The following is a 23464-nucleotide window of genomic DNA, read 5'->3' on the forward strand; positions in this document are numbered from 1 at the left end:
TTCTTTCTTTCTTTCTTTCTTTCTTTCTTTCTTTCTTTCTTTCTTTCTTTCTTTCTTATATAATGAGAATTTTTTAGAAAATAGCCCATTGTTTCATTAGTACTTAAAAAGGAGGGGAGGCAACAAAGCACAGTATCTCATGTAGCCCAGCCTAGCTTCACACTTGATATATAGCCAGAGATGATTTTGAATTCTTGGTCTTCCTTTCTCATTTTTCCTGTGCTGTTATTTAAATACTTAAATACCACACCTGGACAGCTAGTGTCATAGGAACTATTATTTTGTTGTTGTTGTTGTTTGTTTGTTGTTTTGTTCTTTTAATGGGCATATACTTTAGGCAGATAGCAGATTGAAAGATATGGTTATTAGCTGCATATAGTGGTGCATGCCTTTAATTCCTGCACTGGGGAGGCATCTCTGTGAATTCGAGGCCAGATTGGTCTACAGAGGGAGTCCAAGACAGCCAATGTTACAATGGAGAAACCCCGCCTTGAAAAAAAAAAACAAAACAAAACCCAAAAACCAAACCAAAACAACAACAAAAACAAAACAAAACAATGTACAGTTAAAATGCCTTTTACTAAACTTCCATTGAAACAAATGGAGAAGCTGTCTGGTCTGTAACCAGAGGTTTGTTGATGCAGATTGTAATAAGAGCTTGACTAAAAATGCTTCAAGCATTCTTTTCTACCCATCAGGTTCCTCAGAACCACTTGGGCCTAATTCAGCTGTTATCACTATCATAGCTTCTGCCTGTTGTTCCCATGGAGTTTATCATTGGAGGCAGGTAGCATCCTGTGTTGGGGAGAGGAGGCAAGAGTGCAGGAATAGCAAAGCCAAGCCTCTCTCCACTGTGATGAGTAGGGATCTGAGCAGGCACAGGGGGCCAGGCTCCTCCTAAACTTCTGATGCTCCAAGGCTCTCTCCTGTCCTGCCACTAGTCTCCTGGTGGTCATTGAAATTGCCTTAACCCTTTGAGGATGTCCCTCTTCTCTCTCTCTCCTTTCCTCCCTCCCTCCCTCCTTCCCTTCTCCCCTCCAACTCTCCCTCTCCCTATCTCTTTCTCCTTTCCTCCCTCCTTCTCTCTCTCTCTTCCTCTCCTCCTGTCTCTCCCTCCCTCCCTCTCTCTCTTTCCATCTCTCTTCACCTCCCCCTCTCTTTCCCTATCTCTCTCTCTCTCTTCCTCCCTCTCCCTGTCTCTGTCCCAAAGATAAAGTCTTTAAATGGTTGCAAAGGAATCCACACAGTGGCTGTGTGCATGACAAGATGAGTGAACATTTACTTTTAATTAAAACTGTTTTATTACTTCTGGGGAAGCCAGACAGTGGCAGCTGTGACCAAGGGGTCCATCTGTAGCGTAAACAACCTGTGTTGTTCAGCAGTCTAGCAGGAGATCTCAGGCCCTTCTCTCACCCCTCCATTGCCTTTAGGTTTCAGCCTTCCCTGCTAGCCCACTCCTCCCTGCCTTGCTCCCCTTCGAAGCTCTTACCTTATATGTGACTTGGTCAGCGTCTGCCTTCTACAGATAGGAAGCCTAGTGAGGGTAGGAGACCAGATAGATCTTGTGGCTTCATTTTCTCTTTTATTCTGGATGGACTCAGTGAATATTCCTAGACAGAGGATGGATGCCACACAGCAATTGAGTAGCAGTTCACTGTGGTGTGAAGTTACAGGCTAGAGCTGTTTTGCAGGCTGCATGTGCTAAGAATTCAGAGGTCATGAGAGGTCACATGAAAGTTTAAAGGAAGATGAATCTTAAACTTTGTTGTAGGATTTAGCTAAATGAATCAGTGGGAGGGGGAAATTATTCCAATCTGGAAAGTGTGAAAATGGGCAGGAAGACTGTTTCCCACATCAAGTTTTCTGTGGCATAAATGATAAATGGCTTAAGATGACTTCCAGATTCTGCAAATTTTTTAGAGGTTAAAGGGTGAATAGAAAAAATAACGGTCATTCTGCTGAGCAGAGTCTTAATTGACACAGCCAATGATCTAAAACCCTATGTTGGAAAATGTCACTTCATTATATGTGTCTGGAAGTGCAGATGGGGAAACAGATTTTTTTTCTTTTTGCAGTAGATTCATTAAGTGTTTAGGAAGAGAGTCTCTTCTGCACCATCTCCAACAGCCTGAGTCGTTTGAGGCTGAGACTACACTTCAGCTGTGCTAGATTGCTTTGTGGTACTGTGAGACTGAGGTCCATCACCAGGTGCAAGACATGGCCCCTGCCCCACACCCTGTTTGGGGTTGGATAGTGGTGCACTGACATGCACAGAGCAAGTGTGGCAGAGGGTGAAGAATGGAAGCTGCTCACAGTTTACTGAGCACTCAGCCTTGGCTATGAATCCTTCTCCAAGTGCGGCAGTCCTAGGCACCTTTTCCGGGTTACTCCTGTGTGGAGCTGATGTCCCTTGCACTGAGGATGATTAGCGTGGGCAGGAGGGACACTTCAGTCACTAGGCTCTACTGGGCTGGATAGGAGCTCCTTGCTCCATGTGTATTTTTTTTTTTTTTATTTAAATCCTTGACTGCACCAGTTAGTCCCCTTGGCTCCTGCCCTCTCAGAGCTAAGAACAGCAAGGTACTCACATCACTTGCTTCTGGTTATCCTGGAAAGGCAATCTGCTGACCATTCCTTTTGTAGCAGACTTGTTAGCAGCACAAAGCTGGTGTGCTGGTATTGCATGTGGTATTGCAGAGATCATTCACACCGGAATTATTTCCAGCCTTGTCTCTTTGTTTGGAGCGATATAATTAAAAAGAAGAAGGGAGTTTTTAAGGTAAGACCATGCTACCTGAGATAGGGTCCCTGAGCTACCCATGAGTTGGTGTGTCCTTTCTCTGTTCCTGGGAACACCACAGGCAGTCCCACGTATCACATTTGGCTGCATATGTAACCATTGATGGACCCATACATTTCCCCCCATCTTCCTCTTTTTCCCATTCTTGGTCCCTGAGTTGTGGGAGTCTACTGCTCTTAGATTGGTATAATTATGTCTTTCAATCTCTGACTTCCTACATTCTTGTTTGATGGAGAAAGCTTAGGCCATGTAACAAGAAGTCCTTCTGTCTTCCTCTCAAGTGTTTTTGCATTCTTACTTTCTTCCTGCTGAGGCAGAGTCCTTCCTTGGGAGCTAAATCAAAACCCATGGTCTGGGTGAGGAAACTGGACATTGCTCTGGTTGCTGTCTCTTCATTTTCCTTCATTTTGCTCATCTGTCCTTTCCTTGGCCCCATAATTTACAGGCTGTCCCTGGTGCCTTTAAACTACTGATCTGGTGATTTTTAATTGTAACATTTATTCTCCAGCTTTTGCATTCTGAGTTGTTCCTACTCAAAGCCAGGGAAATCCACCAGGAAGTCTCTAAGAACCACCTGTTCCCTGTCCAGTATATTTACTCTGCCAAACATGCTTCCTCTGCATGTTTTTTCTTCCCAAAGTTTCTCTGGTGGCATCATTGCTGGACTGCAGTACAAGTATTTCCAGAGTTCCTGTACTCGTTTTGGAGCTAGCTGGCCTGCTTTTGAAACACCAGTTCTGAAATCTTTTCTCATCTGTGACTATGGTCAAATATCATGTTTGTTTGAAAGATGGCTCAAATCAATATATTGGCTTCCCAGCATTCTGTTCCAAGTGAACAATTAACAATTATCCATTTTCTACCCTTAAAAGATAGGCACTGATTAAACTATTCTTTCATGGAAAAATTGTTTCTAGAAATTGACTTTTCCAACCAAATAAGATAGTATTTCCTCTGGAGGGGGATAAAAGAATGCATTTCATAGCTATTGACCATTGAAGCATTTAATTAGGAAAATATAAGGTAAAGTGCACTTTATGGAAAAGGTAGTAGTCAGCCTTGCAAATTCCCACAGCTTGCCACACCCTCTACAGTTTGGCCCCCTGTGCCTTTTTTCTTATGGATCTTGTGCCCTGTTCAGTTTAAAGGGGAAGTCTCATGTTTCAGAAGAATTTTTCTTTTGTGACTTTATCTCCCCCCAAAATTTGAATGTTAACAGGGTTAATAGACAGTGAGTGCCAAAGACATCCTGGTGCCTGTTCTCCCTTCCCTTTCTTAGTGAAACAGTGTTTGACAGAGGTTGCTTTCTAGGTTTGTATTTATACTGAAATGAGAGGGATTTTTTTTTTAATTCCAATTTTGGCAATTAAACCTAGGGTGTCGGATACACCAGAGGCAAATGCTGACCACTGAGCTATAGCCCTAGCCCAAGAGAGGGAGTTTCTGTCCACTTCTTTTATGTGTGTATGAGCATGGGGTTTGGGGGCAGTGGCAGACAACCTTGGGTAATGTTTCTTAGGAACTATTCACCATGTTTTTTTGAGATAGGATTTTTCACTGGCCTCAAACATACCACATAGTCTAGTTTGGAAGACTAGTGTGCCCCTAGAGATTCACCTGTCTCTGTCTCCCCAGGGCTGGGATTGCACACAGGCCTGTGACCTGCTTTTTAAATATGGGTTCTAGGGGTTGAACTCAAGTCTTCCCACTTGCCTGGCAAGCGTTAGTGCTATGCCTGACCCCAGCCCTTTGTCATGGGTATGTGCCAACACAATGAAACACCAAGTTAGTTAACTGAGAAAAGATTTGTTTTGGCTCATAGGTTTCAGTCCAAGATCAGGGACCTTATTGCTTTGGGTTTCTGGGGTTCTTAATGAGGTACCACATTGTGGTAGGAGTATATACTGGAGGAAACGTCTCAGTTTGTCACCAGAAAGCAAAAAAGGAGAGGGTTGGGGTTCCCAGATCACTCTGTAGAGGAGGATATATTGCCAGTAACATAAGGATCCTCCATAGGTTTATCTTCCTGAAAGCCCATGGCACCTCTTGCAGCCAGTTGTTTAACATAGGAACTTTTGAAAGGCATTCATCCAACCCATAACATAACAAAGTAAATATAAAACCAGTTTTGCTTAATTAACAAAAGCTCTTAGCCACTACCTCTAGATGTATGGACGTGTTAGGTGGTACGTGGTTATTCAAGTGAGCATCTCAACTGTGGTAACATTCTGTTCTGACTCTAATGAACTAAACTTGATCATTCAGTTCCATGTCATTTTAGGGGAGCATTCATCACTGATGTTAAAGTGTGTCACTTGTCAAATCTTGGGCAGTGTGTTACAGAGCCCCTTTCCAGAAGGTGCAAAGGCAGTGGCTTAGTCTTCTAGAGCTGAACTCATGCCACAGGGAAAGAAGTTCTGAGGTTCTGTTTAGAGAGGCCTGAAGCTCTCTGTGTAGAAACAGTCTAACATGTTGTGCTGCCTAGACGGGCCTCGAGAAGTCATATTAGGGATTTCCTCTTTGGTACTTTCTGTACCCTTTAGGCATGGGAAGAAATATGAACACCCAGAAACTGCCTTCTTCAAAATTTGAAGCTTCATGAGATGGAGAAATGAGGTCAGCTTTGTTTTACTTGTCATCTTCAGACCTCTCTGAGCCCAGGCTAACACTGAGAGGGCTGTACATTGAGCTGTAACCCACTTCCTCTGTGGCCAGCAGCCACAGGCAGGACATGCCTTAAACTTTGTAGCTGTTGCTATCAGTGGGCCTTTCCACCGCTGGTGATAAAGTAATGTGCATGGTGTGTGGAGTCATACAGAGAATGGAGGGTTTAGATGTCTTGAAGACCTCCATGTGGCAGTACTCCTAAGCTGTTATAAGGGCTCAAAGTATTACACCACAGTGTCTTATATTCTTTAGAGTTCTGATGAGTTGACATTTGTGAATTTTTGGATTCTATAGTATACCCCAAGAGTTTATTTCTTATTAACTACTCCTAGACTTATTTGATTTTTGTTTTGTGTGTTGTTTCTTTTTTTAAAAAAACATGTCTCATGTAGCTGAGGCTGGCCTTGAGCTCCTGATCCTTTTACCACCACCTCCTAAGTATTGGGTTTATAATCTGGGGCCATCATACCCAACTTCTTAACTTCCTCTAAGCTTAAAGTTTATATCTTAGTTACTTTTCTATTGCTGTGAAGACACAATGACCAAGGCATCTTATAAAAGAAAGAGTTTATATCTGGCTTATAGTTTCAGAAGTTAGAGTTCATTACAATCTTAGCAGGGACCATGGCATCAGGCAGGCGGGCATGGCACTGGAGTAGTAGCCGAGAGTTTACATCCTTATCTGCAGACAGGAGGCAGTGAAAGCTAATTGAGTATGGCTTGGGCTTTTGAAACTTCAAAGCTTGCTTTTAGTGACACACTTCCTCTAACAAAGTCATACCTCCTAACCTTCCCAAATAGTTCCACCAACTGAGAATCAAGTGTTTAAAGATATGAGCCTGTGGGGGCCATTATTCAAACCACTAGAGGCTGAGTGAACATTTTAGGGTCCAAAGTCCATTTTGCTATCCATATGACAACTGGGAGAGTTGAAAGTGGCCAAAAGATGTTATCACTGTAAAAGCTTGGAAGTAGACAGGATCCGTGATTAATAAAATTCTGGTGTGTTATGGGGCTGTTGAGATTTATCATGAAACTGAAAGGAATTTCAGATAATAGGATATTGTAAGTGGTTAGAATGCCAGTATGACATAATTCTGTGAAGGGTGTGTGCACACTTGCACTATGAGAGGAACTAGGTACCATGATAGCTAGGGACCATCCAGATCTGAGATTATTACTAAAGATGACAACTGCTTGTGTGCTTTTCCTACCAGTTTGAATAGTCACACTGTTAGTCTTGTCATTACTGCTGGGCTCCTGGCCATGTAAGTCATTGTGTAGCTCATTGTGGTGAAGCAAGGGTACATTTACCATGTCAGAACTGGAGCACTTCACTCACAGGGGACAGGTAAACTTTTTGTTAAACTCCTGAATACTGACATCTGGGTTGTTATTCCAACCTCATCGATTATTATTAACTGGTTATTCTGGGCCATTCTATTAACTTCCCTGTCCCTCAGTTTCCTTGACAGTAGAATGAGGCTAATAACGGTGATGCCTAATTTGGAAGAATTTTGGTAATTAAATATGCACAAGTAAAGTTCTTGTTAATTACTCATATAGAATACAGAGCTGGCAGTCATTATTAGTACCCCTGTTCTTTTGGAGACAGTACTTTCTTATCCTTTTAGGCCATTCCTTTCTTAGGGCAAGATTCATAGGTGCACGCTGGATGTCAGAATCCTGTAAAGAAAGGGGCTCTAAGTGCATACTCCTGACCCTCTCATATACTGTTCCATCAGCTTAGACAATAAAAAATAAAGCAATGTATTATGAAGCTGAAATAATTCTAGTCTGCTTTTTTGTTTGTTTGTTGTTGTTTGAGGCAGGGTCTCTATTAGTAGGCCTGGCTGGTTTAGAACTCATAGTGTAGACCAGGCTGCCTCTGAACTTGCAGAGATCTGCCTGCCTCTACCTCTTGAGTTCTGTGATTAAAGAGGTGTGCCACCACATGCTGCTAGCCGGCTTTTTTTATGAAAATGTGTTTATATAAAGCAACTGTTTCACTATTCTGTTGGTTTCTCACTTTGGGGTGTTTGTTTTTTAATGTTGAAAGTGAGGATTTGGAAGTCTATTTTGCTTCTGAGTAAATATTGACCCCTTGATGAGGACCAGGGAACATGGCTTGATTATGGTTGAGTCCTCTTGTCAGCTAGTAGAGATGTCTGAGGCTAGGGTTGCAAAAGTAGGCTAAAAGAAAGACTTCAGATGATGGAATGGAGGCTCCGAGACGGCCCAGCAGTCTCCTCAGCTAACCTTCCCAGCGTGATCACTGCATGCTTGGAGTGAGCAGTTGTGTGTACGAAGGGTGGGTGAGAGCTTGTTTTGTCTTGCCCCTTGCTGGATTCTTAAGATAGAGTTATGTTTAGAGATCGTTGAAGAAAATTGACGTGCTTCTCTGTCACCTGGATGGCAGAAACAGAGTCTACTGAGAAACGAAAAGCAGAAAGGAGGAAGGGAGGGCGGGAAAGGGGTGCTTGCTTCCCTCTGCCAGGTGTGTGTGTTTGTGTCTGTATCTATGACTGTGTGTGTGTCTGTCTGTCTCTGAGTTCTCGGGAAGTGCTCCTCTGCGTCCTTGCAGTGGTGTTTTGTGAAGTTGTCACTTTGCATGTTCTTTCCTGTGTTCAGGACTGTGCAGGTTAGATGTTTTCTAGATGCCTGGGTCACAGCTGTCCTCACTTGGGAAGAAGGCTTTCCTCCTTCTTGGAGGGAAAGATGTCCATGAGGCTCTGGAGGCACTGGAACTCAGTCCTGGTGGCTGAAAACATCTCTGCCTCACTATCAACCGGCACTCTGGGAACCTGGGAGGTTGCAGTAGGGGTGAACTATGGCCTCATGCCATATAAACTTTGTTTTCATATTCGTCTTTCCTCTGGCTTTGCTGGATAGTAACCCTCTGAGGATGCTAACTTTATGTCTTCCTCTACTGTCAGAGGCACTCAGAATTTGTTGATGGGTCAATTTCTTTAAAAAAAATTTTTTTACCCTGATGAATAATTGTCTACTGTTAACTTCTTTTTAACTTTTTTCCCTTTTGAGTCAGTAAATATCTGAGTAAATAAGTGATTAACAGTCCATATGTGGTTGATTTGGGCTCAGTTTGGTATGTGGTTGATTGTCCTTCAGTGAATGCACATGTACTAATAAATACACTGTAGGAATGTACTTTTCTAATGTTTTAGCAAACTGCAACTTAATTTAAATTGCATGTAGATTATAGATTCATCTAAAAGTATTTTTAAATGTAATGAACAGTAGTGTTATTCTAATCTCATTTTTTATTTTAAGGTGATATATATTTGCTAGGGGGAAAAATCCTCTCTATATAGGAATGAAAGGCAGAAGGTCTTGATTAGATGTGTATTGATGTGGTTAAATTTTTATTTGATTGTATTGAGTGAGTTCGAAGAACTTTATGATGAAAAAATTCCCCAAAGAATTGAATGTAATCTGTGTTTAAAAATAAAAGTCTTAAACATTGATTTTTCCTTCAAGAGCTGAATATATGAACCATGCTTTGATTCTGATTTATGGTCATCAAAACTAAGTTGTAGATTGAATAGATATTTTATGATTTGTCTTTCTGTTAAACTGTGCTGTATCCACTTAGAAAATAAAATACAAGAAGAGGGTTCATTGATTCCTAGAAACATGCTATGGTGTGTGCTGTTTCCAGCTTCCCTTGGTCACTTAATGTCACAGTCCAATGTCTAGCCTCCCTTTTGCTCCCATCTTGCATCTCTCCATTCTGCCTCCTTCCAGGGAGATCTCTCTTCTTTCTCTGGTATTATCTTGAAGAGAAAAAGACTCCATCGAGGCCTTCAGGACCTGTCCCATGGGGCTGTCTGTTATTTTTCTTTTTCTCTTGTTTGATTGGCTGAGATCCTTGACAGTGTTACATCAAATGATGTTCTATCAGAAGCCCTGGAATGCATCCCAGTCCACCCCAAGGTCAGATGTCTGGCTTCATCCTAGTAGCAGCAAGAGAAATAAGGTCGTCTTTGCACTTGGGTGTGTCTACCTTGGCAGATGAACCCAACCATCCTTTTTAATATATGTTAAAGTCATGTAAAATAGATGTATTTTAATCATCAATTTAATTACAGTACAGCATTATGGCTTTTCATCAGAACAAGCTTGGGTGCAACTTACAAAATGCATTCCTGTCACTGTGGAAAAGAGCAGTTGCTGGACTGATGTGTGTATTTTGAGAATTAATTGATTATGCATTACAATAGTTGTAAATTCTTGAGCATACCGTATTCGGGAGTCATTTTAATGGACTGATCCACTCCCCTTTTAGCAGGATGTTTCTCTGAAGTGTCTGATGTATTCAGGTTGGCCTCCTGAAGCAAAGCAGTCCAGGCATAAGAGACTCCAGTGAAGGGCTGTTGGGTTTCAGGAAGGTTCATGCTCTAGGCCTTTTATGTGTTGGAATCTTTCTTTTCTCCTCTGTGTTTTTCAGCTTTTATTTAGGTTAAATTTGTTTCATTTGAGAATTGTTTTAGGAAATACCTAACTGTGTTCATGTAAGTGCATTTTAAAATGTTTACAACTGCTTATTTCCCAGAGTTAAACACAAAATCACCCTTGATTCAAGTGCATTTTGTTCCTGTGCACAACTATTAATGTTTCGAAGCTGCTTCTCACACTAAGTGTTTCTAGATTAGGGATCCACATAATAATGGAGTGTGCCTGTTTGGTTCTTCACAGAGGTTTGTTGTAAGAGCTTAAAATAAGACTGCTGCTGACTTTGTGTGACGCACAGTAGCTGTTTATTTAATGTTAGTGCACCCTGTATCTCTCCACTCTGATCAGCCTGAGGAATTTGCATGCTGCATAGCAGCCATCTTCTTTTATACTTTATTAAATATCTGTCAATTATAAATATCAAGGTTTTACATTAATGTCAAGATAGTACATCAAAAATTCATGGAATATGTGACTTTTTCCAAGGGTATTTAATACTTAATGCCTTTATGTCATTTTTCTTTTCAGAGATATTGACAGGTTTTATTAAGTGTTTGTTAGGGAGATTTCATTTTTATCAAGGGACTATAAAGAGAAGCTGCATGCTAAATCAATTTTAAAAGCCAGAATATCATTCATTTTTCCATCTTCAAACACTTATAATCCATAGATTTTATTTAAATTTCTTCTTGGTTTATTTTTGTTTTATGTGAGTGATAGTTCATGACAGAACTTTAATAAGGATCAACTGTGCTGACTGTAGTGGTTTTTAATTTCCTTAAGCATCACTACCAGACCCATGCAATATGGTAAATTCTTCAAAATGTCATACTTACATATTTAGCAATATTGCTCCCTTTTATTGAAGCCAAACAAACAATTTTAGATATTAATCTTTCCCAAACATAGTGATTATTTTGTACTAGGTACAATATTGCTGTTTCTCCAGGAGGCTGCCTCCTTTGGGTGGAAAAAGAGTGCTTTAGCGGGTCACCTGGGTTTGCCTTCGAGATTCTAGAATTCTTTTTATTTTTACTTATTTTTGAGGTAGAATTCATATGGCCTAAGTTGGCTTCCACTTCCCAAGTAACTGGGATTACAGATATATATCAACAGCCCTGGCTTTAGAAAGTGAGCCTCGCATGATACCAATCTGACAAAAGCTGTACCAGTTGTTTATTTCCACAGCCTCAACTACTTATTATGCTCAAGAAGTAAAAATCATTTGCTGCTTAATGATTTAGAAGAAAACCTGTTTCTAGTTTCAGAAGCTGTTTATTAGGGTTTGGGGTAGAGCAGCAAGTGAATTGTCAGTGCTCCTGCTGGCTCTTGTTGGGCTCCTGTATTGGAGGCCTGGTTCTTGGATCTATTTGAGGATATTTATTCTGCACCGATCCTACATAGACCTTTGTTTGAAAACTATAATCACTAAAATCAACTGGCTACTGAGAGTGTGGTTCCTGTTTCACCTGGAGAGGGGATCTTTAAAATGCTGGGGGAGCTGTCAGGATGAAGGACTGGCTCGAAGATAGCTTACTCCAGAAGGGAGCGGAGGACCCTTGCCATGTACTAGCAGTTTAAATATTTTCAGATGAGGATATTTCAGAAGCTTTCAGTTCACTTCAGATTAATTTTAGGTAACAGTGAAAGGGATTGATTTTTTTTTTATTTTAATTTCTGCCCAGGTATTAAATAAGAATTGTTTGGAATCAACATTTGTCTTAGCTTTATTCATTTTTTCAAAATAAGGGAAACTGTTTATTTCCAACATTAAATATTGAACATTAAGTAAAAAATGTAGATGAATTAATTTTGATATTCGAACACCTCCAGACCTTGAAGAGTAATATTCAGATGAACGGTATTGGTTTTGGTTTTGGTTCTTTGAAAACCTGATTTTATTCAAATGAAGCTGAATGTGGCTGGTAGGGACTGCATGCACTCTTTCACGCCACCAATAGATGGCGGTGGCATCACAGCAGTGAGAGCCCTGCTGAGGGGGAAGCCACTGGCTGCCTCATTGCCACATTTTGCTTCAGTCTAACTATTAAGTTCGTGTGTCAGTGCAGACTGGCTTTTATGCTAGAGAACAACTATTCCTAACGGCTTCTGAAAATATTATGAAACCACACAGAAAAAATTAGTCACCTTCCATCTGAAAATGTACTTACACATTTTTTTTTTTTAAATTGAGGTTTTTATTTTTAATGATTTTATCAGGGCTATTCATTCGGTCATGAAGGAGCACATTGGTGTTAGCCTTCCATCTCCTTGCCCTGGAGTGGTCAGCATGTTCTTGAGGAATCCAAGGCTATCTAAAGATACTCAACTGTCGGTAGAATCTTGAAGTCCTTTTCATAGCTGAAAACTCATCTTTTTTTTTTTTTCTACTTAATATCAGGCTTTTGAGGGGGAGGGTGTTAAATTTTTATTGTTCATGAGATTTCACATATAAATTTACCAACTTACAAAAGGCTGTAGTAAATTCCATAGTTTGAAGTGAATTAAAATAGTTTTTAAAAACATTTTCCCGTCTTTTAGACTTTGAAAAGAGACATCTTGGGGTGTGCAAAATTCTCAGTAACAAGATACTATGAGATTTTACTTTATTACACGTGAAAGGAAAATTTATCAATAGAATCTGCTCTCTTTACTGTTGAAATTTCTCTGTTACTTCTTACCAGGTTAGTTTTGGGAGGAGGAAAGGGCCTTATGCTGATGTGTATGTTTAAAGGAAAACCTGGGCTGTGTCTTGGCTAACTGTAATGGTGAAGAGGAGAGCACCCCGCGTGCCCTCGGAGCACAGCATGCTCGCATTGCTCTAGTTTCCAGACGTGGAACACTCACGCATTGTTACTGGCTTCCCAGGCTGGAAATGCCATGAAGTGTACTATTTTTATGTTGCCTTTAAACTCTCTTCTTTAACCCCTCATTGTTAGTACAAATACTCATTTTATCTCTTTTTGCTTTATTTATGTTAAGACAGGTTCTAGCTGTGTATTACAGGCAGATCTCAAACTCTTGATCATCTTTGACTGTCAAGTGCTGGTGTTTACAGGTGTATACCGCTTCACCTGGCCCCATGTGTGTCTTAAAGATTATGAAAACATTTTTACATTCTGACTTTTCTTCTAAAGGGTTAAAATGAGACTAAGAAGAGGAGAGAAGCAGGCAGGCACCTGGGAGCTAACGCCTAGTTGGCCGCCTTTTGTAATATATAATTTGCCTGAGATTGCGCACTGAGCACAAGCTTTTGTTTTCTAATTGATTTACGGTTTGAGCCACTTTTACCTCATCCCCTACTGCCCTGCACACAGTGCTGGCGAGCACAGTACAGGGAGTGATGATGAATTACAGTGCACTTGTGGTGCCAGTACCTGGAGTAAAAACTGCCTGCTGCACGGAGCCACACTAACAGGCGCAAGGATCAGCTCCAGCAGAATCTTGTCTCTAGCTCAGAAGCAACCATTTGTTCATCTGATCACTTACTGCAATCTGTCTATCAGACTGTAATTGAAACTAAAGATTAAAATCACACTGTTACAGCTTTTAATTTCTTAATTGAGACAAAGTTTTAAGTGCTTAAAGGTCTAAGGAGGAGGGGCATGTGAAGCTATAAAATTTTATTCCATGTGTGAAGTTTTGGATATTCTATCAAATGTTCTTTTGTCTCAAAAAAATAAAAAAAGGAATAATTTAAAATAATACTGGTCTCTTTTATCTTTATCTTACTTGTAAATTTACTTCGTTCTCTCTAGAGACTTTGCTTTGCTTGATTTCCTGTGTTTGATCCACATTTACTGTGTAAATAATTCATTTGCACATAAGTCGATTGTCATCAGGTAATATAAGTTAGAGAGTGTGAAAATGTTTCCAGCATAGTAGAGGGCCTGAAAGTGGTGCTTCTTGTGATATACGAAGAGATTGAAATCTCGTAGTCACAGGGCATGAGACCCCAAGATAGGCAAGCCCCCGTTCCAGGCTTTGCAGGCTCCTCTGTTCCCTTTAGAGCTGGTGCTTGTAGCCTGTGATGTGCCTGGCTTTGTGAAAGCAGTCCACCTTAAACTGTGTTTTGTGTGGTGTCTGTAGGTTCCGGATCGAAGTATGAAGGAGCAGATTTATGGCGGCCGCTGGGCACAACAAATTAAGTTGACAGTGATGTATGAGGGCACAAAAGCATGCTGATCCCTCAGTCACGAGGCTGGACGCCTCCTGCTTCATTTGGCTCTTGTTAGGATGTGTTAGCGGCTAAATAATGAAATTCTGCTGACTGATTTCTGTTTTCTCTCTCTCTTTTTTTTTTTCCTTTTTCACCTGTGCTTCCTAAAACCACTTGTTCCCAGACCCATCCTCATGCCAACAAACTGCCCTTGAAGGATTCTTTCACTTACGAGGACTACAGGTTGGTGTGAGGGCCAGTATGGGAGGATCTGGAGGTAAGGGATGCTCATCAGCAAGTGACCTGCTGTGACCACTTACAGTGTTGAAATAGGGCGGGCTCAAAAGCCGCAGTGAGCAGCTTTGATAAGCACTGGCGTTTTGACAGCTGCCTGGAAACTGCTGTGAACCTGTAATACTAGTGGCTTGTTGGAGGTAGCCAAGGGGCGTTTGAGCTTAACATTAGTGTTAAGTATTGCTAACGGATTTTTTCTCTTTTAAGTAGATTATATTAATGTGAAGCAAGGATTCTTTTTGAACATAAAGTTAATGCAGTGCACAGTGTAATAAAAGTGCCATTTTCCGTATCTTACACACACCTTGGAGGGTGTCTGTTCAATGAGGAGAGACAGCACCCACTTATCAGTGAGGCTCAAAGCTGGATAGAGTCAGCATTTGGATAAGGGGAGCTGGCTTTGGGGACAGCTGTTTCATCACCAAGCAGGTTGAGACCCCTGCTGCTCCTGGCTTCCCTGCACACTTTGCCTTTCTTGCCATTCCGGCCCCTCTTTTCCTCAATTCTGGATTTAGTTCTAAAAGGTACAAAAAAGACAGAAAACTAGGAGCTACCTGATAACCCCAGATTCCTGGTTGAGTGCATTCTCATGCAGGTGGCTTTTAGATAGTTCACTCTTAATTTGCTTATTTTCTGTCTGTGACAGGTGGGCCGTCTCTTCAGTTATGACACGACAAAACCAAATTCCTACAGAGGACGGCTCCCGGGTGACCTTGGCCCTGATTCCTTTATGGGACATGTGCAATCATACCAATGGCCTGGTAAAGATCTCTTCCTGGGATTGAATCTGGAAGCTGCTAAGCTTCTGGGTAGACAGTCTTCTACTTGGCTTCCTGTTTGCCCTTGCTAGCTCCCACCAGAAGGACAAGCAGAAGCAAGCCCTGCTGCTTTCCTGCCTCCTTCTAGTAGAAGCTGGGTGTCCTCTTCATACTGAAAACTCCAGTTTTAGGCCACTTTGAGAAACTGCAGCTTGCCTGTTCCAAATCACAGCTCTAGCCCTCGCATTCATTTTCTCATGTTACTGGACCATAGGCTAAAGGAACCACTTTTTTTTTTTTTTTTTTGTCATTCCCTTACAAGTATGAATTTACTGAAGAAAACCTTTCATCTTTCTCTCTTATGGCTATTTGTTTATTTATTTATTTTCTATGCTGGCTCCTTTTCACCACTTGCCCCGCTCTGTTCCTCACCCTCTAGGACTCACCCAGTTTGCTCTGGAGCCCACATATGGGTAGGTTATATGCTCGACTCTGGGCACAAGTGCAGGATTGGCTGCCTGGTGGCTGGGAGAGTGAAGACAGGAGGTGTCTTCCTGTGGCTGATTCTGTGAGGGAGGAGGGCAGGTCCTGTTCCTTCACATTCTTGGGTTCCAGGCAGCATGAGGCTGAAGCTTTCTCTGTGCTGAGAACTTCCTGGTATTCACAGGTAGAGAGGTGACAAAATTCAGAGCATTATGAAGTGCTCAGCACAGCTAGGCTGCAGGGTGAGTTGGGTTTGATTCTTGTTTCTCAGTGCCAGCTTGCTTTGTTATTATTAGCAATAGTATAAATAGATTAAAGGAATGCTGAAAATGATCATTTCACTTCTATACAGTGGCCTGAGCACATGCACTGTGCGCCAAGCACTCAAGGCAGACCGTCTTCCTGCCAATTCTGGTAGTTTTTCAGATCTTAACAATATTTAAATTGTAGCAAGGAAGAAGAATTACACTTTTGTAATTACATTTTGTCTTAATTTAGATATGCTTAATTTAATTACCAGTACTAAGAAATAGTAGCATGTTTTACATTTTCATTAATGAATGTGATTTTTACATTCTTTGTCCTTTTTCTCTCCTTTAGAGATATTTTTACATTAATGATAAGCTTGAAATTTAAAAGTTTCAAGTAGCTTTAAATATCTGACCCTTGTGTTTTTTTCCCTCTTTATATAAACTAGATCACAGTTTCCCAAACTCAGTTCCCAATGTTAAAGAATTAAAAAGAATTAAACAACAGAGATGTCTGTAGTAAAATAAGCCATTCTTTTCCCTATAGTCCCAATGTTCTCTGGTTTTGTGGCTGCATGGAAGGCTGCTACAGCTTCGGGCTCTGCCCCCTCTCCTTGTGTCTTGACAGTCTGTGGCACCCTAATATATTCATGAGTGTTCTGAGTTTGGGCATTGGTGCTACTTCCCTGCCAGCATGGTAAAGTTATGCACTGTGCACTCTTGAGTTTATTGCAAATTAAGAAGAACAGACAACACCTGGCATCTCTTTTTCTCTAATTTGTCTGGCTTGTGCTCTACTGTGGTTCTCTGCTGGACCTTAGGAAGTTTGTTTAAGAAGCCATTATGCCATCCTTGCCCCACATGCCTAACTTGACACCTTTGTTAGTTTGTTTCCATTGTCATAAGGTTTCATGGGACATTGACTATGGCAGCATTTGAGGAATGCAGTTCTCAAACTATAAAGCTGTGCATCATATGCATGACCAGTAACCTTTTATTAAAAGGAGGTACTTGGACTCAAGGCTGGACTTTTCAAGCAAAGACTTTTATTCCCTGGGTGTCTTTGCTGACTTTCCTCATATTGTTAGGCTGCCCTGCTCTTACAAGGGAACTCAGAAGAATCGTGTGGCCCACCAGTGTTGTCTGCTTTCAACAGTAGTCCTGAGACGTAGGGACACTTTGTGATGGCAGCAAGGCAGAAGGCAGGAACAGTACTGCCTAGGATTCTGGTGAATCGGAGTGAAGTCCTTTGCCACCTGCAGAAGCAGGTTATAAGAGTCATAGGGCCCAGTCCTAAGCTATAGAAAATATGTCCTTTGTTGTGCTCTCATGGGTGTGCTTATTGATAGGTTTGTGCAGGTGTGTATGTCAGTATATGTGTGGATGAGGGTCAGGAGTCAAGGTTGCATGGCTTCCTCTAGTGAACTCACCTTGTATTTTTGAGACAAGCTCTTCCACAGTTAACCTGGAGCTCATTGTTCTTGCTAGGCTGTCGAGGTTTGCCTGACTTTGGCCACCTCTGATGATGTTAAAGATGCACACCACTGTGCTTGGGCTTATTTGTTTATTTAATTTAACATGGATGCTGGAGATCCAAATCCAGTTCTCATGCTCGCATAGTAAGCATTTTACCCATGGTGCCATCTTCTTCATTTTGGAAATGTATATCTTTAAATGTTGCCTATCCAAAATTAGCAAAAGTGACAGAATTTCTTTTCTTGAAGTCATTCAGTTTACCTGAGAAGGGTTCTGCTAAGTGGTTTACAGGCCATTGGACATGTTTTAGGGAGTATAGCCTTTGTGACTCTGTTAGTCTGTGGTTAAAATCTTCCAAGCTCTTCTGTGCAGCTGTTGAAAGATTCCAAGCTCAGAGCAAAACCCTAGTTTCCATAAACTTGTACAGGTTTCACCTACCTCTCACTTCTTGCTGTCCCTAATACCAGTACAACCCACCTTTGTGCTTGTTGCTGCTCCTGCCCAGAGTATTTGTTCCTCAGATGCTTGTGACACTTAAAGTTACTGTCAAGTAAGACTGCCACTCTGGGCATTCTTTATGAGCTGAGCATCACATAAGCCCCCTTCTTGTCCTGTTTGTACTTCCTACATTTCCCGTGCAGTATAGTCCCATGTATTTTGTTTTGTTTTTTTTTAAAGCATGAAGTTTTCTGTGGCCTAGACTGCTCTTGAACTTGCTATGTAGCCACAAATGACCTTGAGCTCCTTTGTCTCTGAGTGCTGGGATTACAGGTAGTCCTTCATCACATCTGGCCTCCACCATTGTTTTGGGAGGTCCAGTATCTAGTGCTTTGAACGCACAAGCATATGCACTCTGGTCTACGCCAGAACAACAGGACATACGGACACAGCTATGATCTGTTTCTTTAGCATTTCCACTGTCTTTTCCAAGTTGAATCAATGTGTATGCCTTACTTTATTTCTTCTTCATACACAATACAACTAATAGATACACAGTAGGAGGGAAATGAAAAAAGATTGAAATGGTCGTGTCATCTGTATGTTTGAGGGAGTAGGCTGTCATACTTTTCCTCCTATGGTGCGGCTTAATAGGTGAGTGGTTGATTCTCCAGGATGGAGTGAGTGTGACCAAAAGGAGCCAGAATAAGTTTACACAGGCTAGGAGAGCTCAGGGATGAGAATTAAAAGGGTCTGTTTACTGACCTGGGGCCCTGTTCCCTCCCCTGGGAGTTTGTGCCTCCAGGCAGTCTTTTCAAAGGCAATGTCAGTTGTTAAGGACTATACATCAAACACTGGGGTCTCTGATTTGAAGAACACTCCTGATCTCCTCTAGGATGGGAAGGGCAAGTATGTAGGTACTGGTATGGTGTATGCTGGAGAAGAAGGAGAATGAGGGGAGGTGAAATGGGAGATTTCCCTAGAAGACAAGTTCTGAGTCTCAAAGCAGAGCAGGAGTTAAAGATTGCTCCACACAAGAGGGAACAGGACAGTAGCCTCTATGGCAGGAACACTGTCCTCTGAGACCTCCTGAGAACTTGATGCTGTCCAGAATCACTGTGTGATCAGCAGTGCAAAATAACTGTGGTGCTGCAGCTTACAACTCAAAAGGGTTTTACAGATTACATGCTGATAAAGCAAGGGTAAGAACTAGTCACGAGGAGAAACCGGAAAAAGAAAAAGACTCAAAGGTGTTTCAAAGTTTCTGGGCAGTTAAGAGCAGTCTCTTCTATATATTGCATACAGAAGCTTTGCCAAGATGCGTGTGCCTGGAGGAGACATGGGTTGGGTACTGTCTGTACCATATGGGCATGGAAACTCTTGCATTTATAGATTAGTACGAAAACAAGGACATAACTATTTACTTTGCCTTTGTCTACGTGAAGGTTTTAGGTGACTGTAATTACGGAGTAAAATGTGTCTGTGACTTAGAAGCGACTCTTTTCTTGTTTTGATTCTTAACCAATAGAAAAAACACTTTATGTTAAAAAGTGGTAAAAGAGTCCAGAGCCTTGTGCCTATTAAACTACTGCTCTATCTGCACTACATCCTGCCCCACATTGATTTCTCCCTGGACAAAAGTCACACGCCCTATAAGCACCTGTAGACACCTTGATCTTGAGGGATTCTTGCCTCATCACCCTGTCTTTCTCTCCCGCCTAGATCACGACTGGTTATAACCTGGAAGATGACCGCTGTGAGTGTGTAGCTCTGCAGGACTTTCAGGCAGGAGATCAGGTGAGTTTCAGCATTCTGTGAGCCAACCTGTAAGCACTGAGTGGGTGGCTTTGGTTATCTTAAGAGGTGTTGGGATAGGGAGAAGCCAGAACATGTATCCTTAGGAGGCATTGGACATAGGGAGGGACAGAGACACGGTGCTTAAGGTTGTTTTCTGACCAAATCTCGAGTTAGAAAGATGCTTTGAATTGCGCTTTTCATCCACAAGGAAAACAGTGTAGCTCTTCGCACAGTTGAACTATATGTAACACTCTTAGCCGAAAGAGACTTTATCATACAATACCAAAACTAATTTTTTGTTTCATAAGCTACATTTCTGTATAAAGAAGTGGAATTAAAAGAGGTGGCATTTAGGTAGCTAAACCCTAAGGGGATTAGAACAATCATTCCTATCCACTTGTACTGTGATACGTACATTTTCCCAGTTGAAATATACATCTATAAATCTCTGCATTTATCAGTTTTACAACCCAGCACACAATAGAAAGCTAATACAGAGACAGACAGATACTGCCTCCCACTTGGTCTGCTCTTCAGAGAAGTTCACAGCCCTCTGTTAGTATGAAAGTGCACAGGCTGTGGAAGTGTGTTTCTTACAGAAGTTAACTTAAATGCCTGTTCTAGAGCATTCTCCTGTTTTAGAAGGAGAGAAAGATGTGGCATATTCTAAAGTACAGTTTAAAAGGGGGCTGGCTGTCTGGGGTTAGATTAGAGGCTTAGCAGTCACAGATCAGTATCTCCCTGTGCCTCCTCTCTTCCTGCCTAGTAGTAGACATGTGTTTGGCTTCACTCTCCTTAGATAGTTTGGGAAGTTAGGAGGATTGCACACACTCACCATCCATACAGTATGCTGTACCAAGTGCATGTGTGGCTTTAGAAGAATGTCTACTGTTGTAAAGTAGCATTAATATATGGGAGCTAAGCCTTTGCTCTGCCCTGTTTTAAGAATACATACTAAGTTTGTTTTATATCCTTTTTTTTTTCTTTACTGTATCTCAGATTTACATTTTTTATGGCACTCGGTCAAATGCAGAGTTTGTGATCCACAGTGGTTTTTTCTTTGACAATAATTCACATGACAGAGTGAAAATAAAGCTTGGAGTGAGTAAAAGTGACAGGCTCTACGCCATGAAGGCTGAGGTCTTGGCTCGTGCCGGCATCCCAACGTAAGTAGAAAAAGAAAAGGGTTGCCGCTTTCCTTTGGTATGTGCAGTATTGGCATTGCATAGTGTTTAATTGGTGTGTTAATAAAACTTCTCCACAGTAGTATGTCTTAATCCCTTTATCCTTGTTACACAGCAGATTTAGACCTTGGAGATGTGTGGTGATTTACCAGTGCTTCCAGATAGACATAATTGTGTCGCTAGTAGTGTTCCTAGCCAGTTCCGGGGGATATGGCCTGCAATCCTCGTTAAGTTAAATAAGTCCTCTGGAATCATTAATGTCTTTCACCTTGAAAAGGCTAATGACCTGGATCAATTAGTTTTATTTAATTCTTTGCCACCATTAGTTTCTGTAATGAAGTCATGGTCCTCAGTGATTCTATGAATTTCTGGTTGGATTCTTTAAGATTTTCTTGTATTTGAGGTGTGAAATGGTAAAAAAAAAAAAAAGATGAGAATTGTGATTTATTAGTCCTCCAGGGACTAGAGGAACCATTCTTAATGAAAATGGATTATCTGAACTTTTTTTTTATTGAACTTGTCAATATTTGATTAATGATAAAGTGTGAGCTCAACATGAATTATTGTTAATGCTTCTTAAGGACTGGGCGTATTTAATTCTCTCACTATGAGCATATGCCCCAGAGTAAGCCCATTAGGCATCAGGCATGCTGGCAAGGGTGGCCAGCGCCTGGCAGGGCCTCCTGACCCCCAGCTTCATGTTTTCCAGGGTGCACGTCTATCATTTAGTGAGGCTCAGCTCTGCGCTCCCTGATGAGAACCACGGCTGGCACACAGTCCCAGGCATCTTTCTCGGAAAGAACTGTGGGTCTGACCTCAGGTCTTTCTGTTTTCAGATCCAGTGTTTTTGCGCTGCACTTTACTGAGCCGCCCATCTCTGCCCAGCTTCTGGCTTTTCTCCGAGTATTCTGCATGACCGAAGGTAAAAATAATTCAGATTAAAAAAAAAAAAGTTTTTTTTTTTTCTTTTTAAATTGTGAAAATGGAAAGTATGGGGGGGGGGGTTCAGATTAAGATGGGAAGCACTTTTAGGTAGAGGGGAAATGACAGTATTGGAGAAAGAACTAATCTCTTGTACACTGGAATTGCAGAATCTGGACATCCTGGGAAGGGTAAGTAATATTAGTGGAAATATCAGACAAAATATTTTTGGCCACAGCTCTTTATTTCAAACCCAGGTAGGATTAAATCCATGTTTTGAGCTCCATTTTATGATTGCTTAAAGTAATCTGAGCCTGCTGTGCTGAGTGTGACCTGGTGAGGGCGTGCTTCTGTTCTTCCCCCTAAACTGTGCTTCCAATCACTGGTCCTGAGGTTTGGTTTGTAACAGGCCTATTGTTTTAAGCTGTCTTCAATCCTATGCAGAGTGGCTGGGCTAGAGAATAAGTGAATGATTAACTGAACAGCTAAATGTTTTTCTAGAACATTAGGGAAAGTGCATCTGGCCAGAGCAGTTTATTATAGATACAGAGGCGTGGCTCTGCCCAACTCTCTCACCCGTGTGTCTTGACAGAGAGCTGGATGTACAAGAACTTAGTCCTAGCATGTAGGTAGTCAATATAGATGCTGTTGTGAACTGGATGAGGCAGAGTAGCTGTCCATGAAAAGCAAACACCTTCCAGAGATTCACCACCATTCACGTAGGCGCTTGTGTGCTCACAAGCTAGGGTGGTCTATGGTAGTTTCTTCCATATTTAGCAAGAGAGGGAGAGCGAGATACTGGCAGTCTCTGCAGCTTGTTCAGTACACAGTGCTCAACATGGTATTTTTCATCTAAAACACCCTTGTGAGCTGTTTCCTGTTGTACTGATGTACAGTCTCCAGTGCAAAGAATATGGGAGCTTAGGCAAAGGACCACTCGGTTAGTAATGGATGACCTTGACTCAGATCCACTGCAGAGCCCATGCCAGACATCCCCATGTCCCTGCTGATGCAGGTATAGAATTCATGGAGCTAGAGACATTATGTTTGGATATGGGGAAGGAGGGGAGAGAGGTAGGGTAGTGTGAGATTCTCTGTAGAGGGAGACGTGCACAGGCAGAGTGAGTGTCCTCAAGATGAGCAGGCTCAGGCCAGCGTGGGAGGGAGATGACTTGGGAACCTCTGAGGAAGGGATGGCTGGGACATGGAAGGTCTGCTGTCTAGAGTCAGGCCAGTGGCTGCTTTGTGTACTTTGTCTCCAGTCATGTGAGCTGCATCCAGCTTCTCTGCACATCTGCTGGAGAGCATGGCCTCTGCCTCCCCCGTGGAGAGCTGGGGCCCGGGAGGAGTGACAGCAGTGACTCAGCATTCAGATTCCGTTTCTAAAGAAGTTGGGGGGTTTTTTTTGTTTTTTTTTTTAAAGATTTTTATCTCTAAACAAAGGTTATGAACTGAAGAGAGAAGTGTCTAAAACCCTGAATTTACTGTAGAATTGGATAGTCATTTTTAAAACATCAGATACCATGAATTTTTTTCAAAAATTGTTTTATGTCTGTCGTTTTTTAGTTTCTTTTCAGTCATCAGAAGACAATTTGTCATGTCAAGACAATTGATGTATTCTTTGAATTACTCCAACTAATACTAATAAAAGTTTGGTTTGCTGGCAGCACAGCTCCTCCATTTGAATTGTAAATAGTGACAGCTGTAGGGCATTTTGTTCTGAAGGAGATACTGTCTCCCAGTTACATAAGAAGCATGGGTGTGTT

The 23464-nt window shown here is 41.6% G+C and overlaps 1 protein-coding gene across 3 annotated transcripts in view; it reads left to right on the plus strand.

Annotated features, from left to right (window-relative positions):
• Setd3 (SET domain containing 3, actin histidine methyltransferase) overlaps positions 1-23464 on the plus strand; it is a 65831-nt gene that overhangs the window by 39068 nt on the left and 3299 nt on the right. For 2 of the 3 annotated variants that reach the window (XM_055592968.1, XM_055592969.1), the window contains 5 exons: positions 14284-14342; positions 15040-15154; positions 19519-19593; positions 20593-20759; positions 21614-21699. In XM_055592968.1, coding sequence (XP_055448943.1) covers positions 14284-14342; positions 15040-15154; positions 19519-19593; positions 20593-20759; positions 21614-21699 — 502 coding nt within the window. The remainder of the gene's footprint in view (positions 1-14283; positions 14343-15039; positions 15155-19518; positions 19594-20592; positions 20760-21613; positions 21700-23464) is intronic. The other variant, XM_055592970.1, reaches the window with a different exon arrangement.

The sequence above is a fragment of the Psammomys obesus genome, unplaced genomic scaffold (genome assembly GCF_907164565.1).
Source record: "Psammomys obesus unplaced genomic scaffold, mPsaObe1.curated_primary_1811, whole genome shotgun sequence".
In the NCBI taxonomy this organism is placed as follows: domain Eukaryota; kingdom Metazoa; phylum Chordata; class Mammalia; order Rodentia; family Muridae; genus Psammomys; species Psammomys obesus.